General features: G+C 31.2%; 1 protein-coding gene across 1 annotated transcript in view; it reads right to left on the bottom strand.

The window, feature by feature from the left end:
- Positions 1-3,211, bottom strand: part of LOC111085225 (leucine-rich repeats and immunoglobulin-like domains protein sma-10) — an 8,709-nt gene extending 5,498 nt beyond the window's left edge. The window contains exons 1-2 of the mRNA XM_022382827.1: positions 3,074-3,211; positions 987-1,664 (exon numbers count right to left, since the gene is read on the bottom strand). Coding sequence (XP_022238535.1) covers positions 987-1,664; positions 3,074-3,087 — 692 coding nt within the window. The 5' untranslated portion in view covers positions 3,088-3,211. The remainder of the gene's footprint in view (positions 1-986; positions 1,665-3,073) is intronic.
- Positions 3,212-3,745: the final 534 nt, after the last annotated feature.

The raw sequence follows: 3,745 nt of genomic DNA, 5'->3' as shown, positions 1-3,745 counted from the left end.
ACAACATTTGATAATGTAGTGTATTTATTTACAACTCGTTAAACCTACACAACATTTATAATGTAGTGTATTTATCTACAACTCGTTAACCCTATACAACATTTGATAATGTAGTGTATTTATCTACAACTCGTTAACCCTATACAACATTTATAATGTAGTGTATTTATCTACAACTCGTTAACCCTATGCAACATTTGATTAATGTAGTGTATTTATTTACAATTCGTTAAACCTACACAACATTTATAATGTAGTGTATTTATCTACAACTCGTTAACCCTATGCAACATTTTATAATGTAGTGTATTTATCTACAACTCGTTAACCCTATACAACATTTATAATTAATAACTCTTTCGAACCCTCTTCTTTGTCCTAAAGAAACTACCATAACATTAAGCAGTCTACCAGAAACTATCAAAATTCATTTATCTCACAATTAACAGCCTAAAAAAAGTTTAAAAACATTTCATCCTCTAATACGCATAAGCCTTCTCAAATAAACAAACAAATCTGTTGAAAATAACATAAAACATACAGATAACGATGAACACTTCCGACATATCTCTAACATTGTTAATCTTTCAGACATAACTCTCTCTGAAGCAGAACTCAGTCTCTTTAGTAAAGGTCTCAACAGCTATAACAATAACTAACGTATTTCTACGTGTCACAAAATAATATTTTGTAAAACTCATAATACAAATACACAAAAAATATTCATGGTATTTAATAATCAAATGCATAATGAATGAACTTGCCTTTAAAGATGATAAAACACGGTAGTTTTATAAACTATATACAAAACAAATGTTTAAGAATAAAATGACATTATATATCTACTATTGTTTTCCGTGTAAAAAATTATACAACTGAAGCATTTTTATATTTGTACTTTAAAAAACGATTTCTTATATCAGCAGATACTTGTATATCTAAAAAAAAGAGAAATGAAAACTAAATGTACTTGAAAGTTTCTTTACCTTAAATTGATTATCCTCAGATATCTTGCATCCGATGGGAATACATTGTTCTCAATACTTTGAAATCCAATTCCACTTAACTCAACCTTCTCAAGTTTTGTAAAATCTGCCAATAAATGACTAGGAACAGTTTTAAAGTTTTCATTGCCTGATCTTCCAGTGCAAATAAAATTCTTAAGGTTAGGTATTCCTATATATTGGATTGCAGTATTCACCAGACACTTACTCCCTTCCATGTTTAGAGTTACAAGTAGAGAAAACTCTTGGCTTATTTGTTTAAGCTCTGAAGCAGTTATGTTATCAACCTTTGATGTTACGACTGACAATCCAGTTAGTGATTTCTCTAAGCCCTGGAAGTCTTCCATCAAACTTAAAGTTTTCAACTGAAATGACTTCAGCTCAATAAACTTTATAGTTAGCCCCATAAAGGAGTGAGGGAAAAATTTATCATTTTCTTGATATGTTGTTAGTTCCAGACGACTTATGGTATATCCTCGGAAAGCCCAAAGTGGAATTTCATCAATTTTTCCAACTTTGCACGATATGACAATTCCACTCGTACATGTACATTGTGGGAAAATGTTTTCTTTAGGTGGACATCCTGATGAAGGAGCAAAGGCTTGAATAGTCAACAACGTTACAATAATTATAAAGTAGAAGGATACAACATGGATCAGTCTGAAAGATATATAAAAAATGGTTTGGTTATAAACAAATCCAGCCAACTGAAAGAACCTCAAACTACGTTATATCCTAATTACATAGGTATATGAAACCCTAACCATTCATTATTCGGAAACATCTTCACATATTAGGCTTAGCAGAAGTAGTAAAACATTATTTTTTGTGATTTATTTAATATGTTTATTGTCATGGGATTCTTTGTTCAAAGAAAGTTGCAATATAGGTAAGAAAAATCATGAAGACCATATGGAGAGCATAAGTAATCAATATCTGAGAATGAAGACATAAGTACAGACGGACAGAGTGTGATTAGGCCTAGTGACGACAACGTACGTTATTGATTCCATCGAAAATCAACTCGTTTTAAGGAGTTCAACAGTTTAGATCGTCTTGTCTCCGGTATGGAAACCACCATTTTCAAGACACCAAAGCTAGGTCTCGCTTTCGATAAACTGGTGATTGTAAATGGCATAACAATAAGCTAATTCAATTCTATATTCTCACTAAACTGTATCTCATTTTTCAAACTTTAATAGCAATATGACGTTAATTATGCTATCTTTCCTATTTTTGTTTTACTGGCAGAAAGTACGTGCACTATGACTGGATTTTGTACCTGCTTCGAACTCCAGATGTATTTTGTCTTGTAAAAATAACAAATGTAAAGTATACACCTATATTACCTTTAAGGGCGAGATCACTGTATATTAGAAGCTCGCAAATGCACAGACTCTAGTATTTAGGCTCTTGTTAGTATATGGGGAACAAATTGGGTAGAAATAAACTTTTTAAGACTTGGGTAAATACATTTATGTTTGTATCTGGACGTTATTCATAGCGCTTCATAATACAGAACGAACATAAATAAATATATAAGATCACCTTTTAGCATTTCAAAAAATCGCAACCAACGTATAGATGCAGAAGACACAGTGATACATCATCTGCTAAATACTTTCTAATTTCCAAGAAAACGTATTTTACTTTGACCACAGTCTCAGCTACCACTAACTGTTACTGGTAAGCAACGCAATATTTCTCAAAGAAGAACTTGAAATGTCACGATAAACACGTAAAATATATTAATGTTAAAAACAATGAAGTTTTTAATCTTCACTAACAGCTTTGGTGCTAAGCTCATTCGTTCTTATTCTTCAATTTTGATAAAATAACTTCATTAGGTTTTGTCTTACAGTATAATTTTGTAAGAATTTGTTGTGTTCCAACTTTCAATTATGGTAATTGACATCTATACAACCACTGTGCACCAAACAATATGTTTTGTTAAATTATTATTAGCAAATAGAAGAAAAAAGGAGAGTTTCAGGTAATGAATGATTCAATCTAGAATTAGTATAAAAATTCCAGAAGATAGAAATATATGAAAACAAATAGATCCTTACTGTTTCATTGCCATCTCGTCTTCTTCCAGCCAAGTTTTAGCTTCTGACACAATTCATTGGAGATTTATAACCCACCGAGACAGTTGATAACGTCTTATTTTTCTATTATTATCAACGCGATGACGCCAGCAAGATTTAATTCTGGTAGGTTATTATTTAGCATGCTTGTTTCTTCGTGCAAAGCTTGTTATCTATCTACTCAGATGTTCTATTCACATCCATCTTGTCAAAGACGTTCAGACACATGACACCTTTACATACTACAACTGATATTTTCTTTTCGATGAAGTAATGAAACAGTGTAAAAGGTTTATTTTGGAAACATGTAAAGAAATTACAAGATCTTTAGTTTTTCTTTTTTTGGACTGCATCTAAAAAGTGAAAGGAAGAAGTTATGAAAGATGAATGTAACAATATCTTGTGCTTTTGCGGACTTATAAACTGAAAGACAATAAACAGATAGAATGTAACATTAAATATGGTTCTATCCTTCATTGTAAAACATATTATGTAATCATCCAAGTGAATCTACAGTAATAATATTTATTTAATGAAGTCAATGATAATTGCAACAAAAGGTGCCACAAGGAATTGGTAATTAGTTTTAGCGAAGGGTTTGTTTGTTTGTTTTTTGAATTTCACGCAAAGCTACACGAGGGCTATCTGCGCTAG

Source organism: Limulus polyphemus, unplaced genomic scaffold (genome assembly GCF_000517525.1).
Source record: "Limulus polyphemus unplaced genomic scaffold, Limulus_polyphemus-2.1.2 Scaffold282, whole genome shotgun sequence".
Classification (NCBI taxonomy): domain Eukaryota; kingdom Metazoa; phylum Arthropoda; class Merostomata; order Xiphosura; family Limulidae; genus Limulus; species Limulus polyphemus.
The sequence above is the reverse complement of the archived record's forward strand: the minus strand, read 5'-3'. Positions and strand labels throughout refer to the sequence as shown.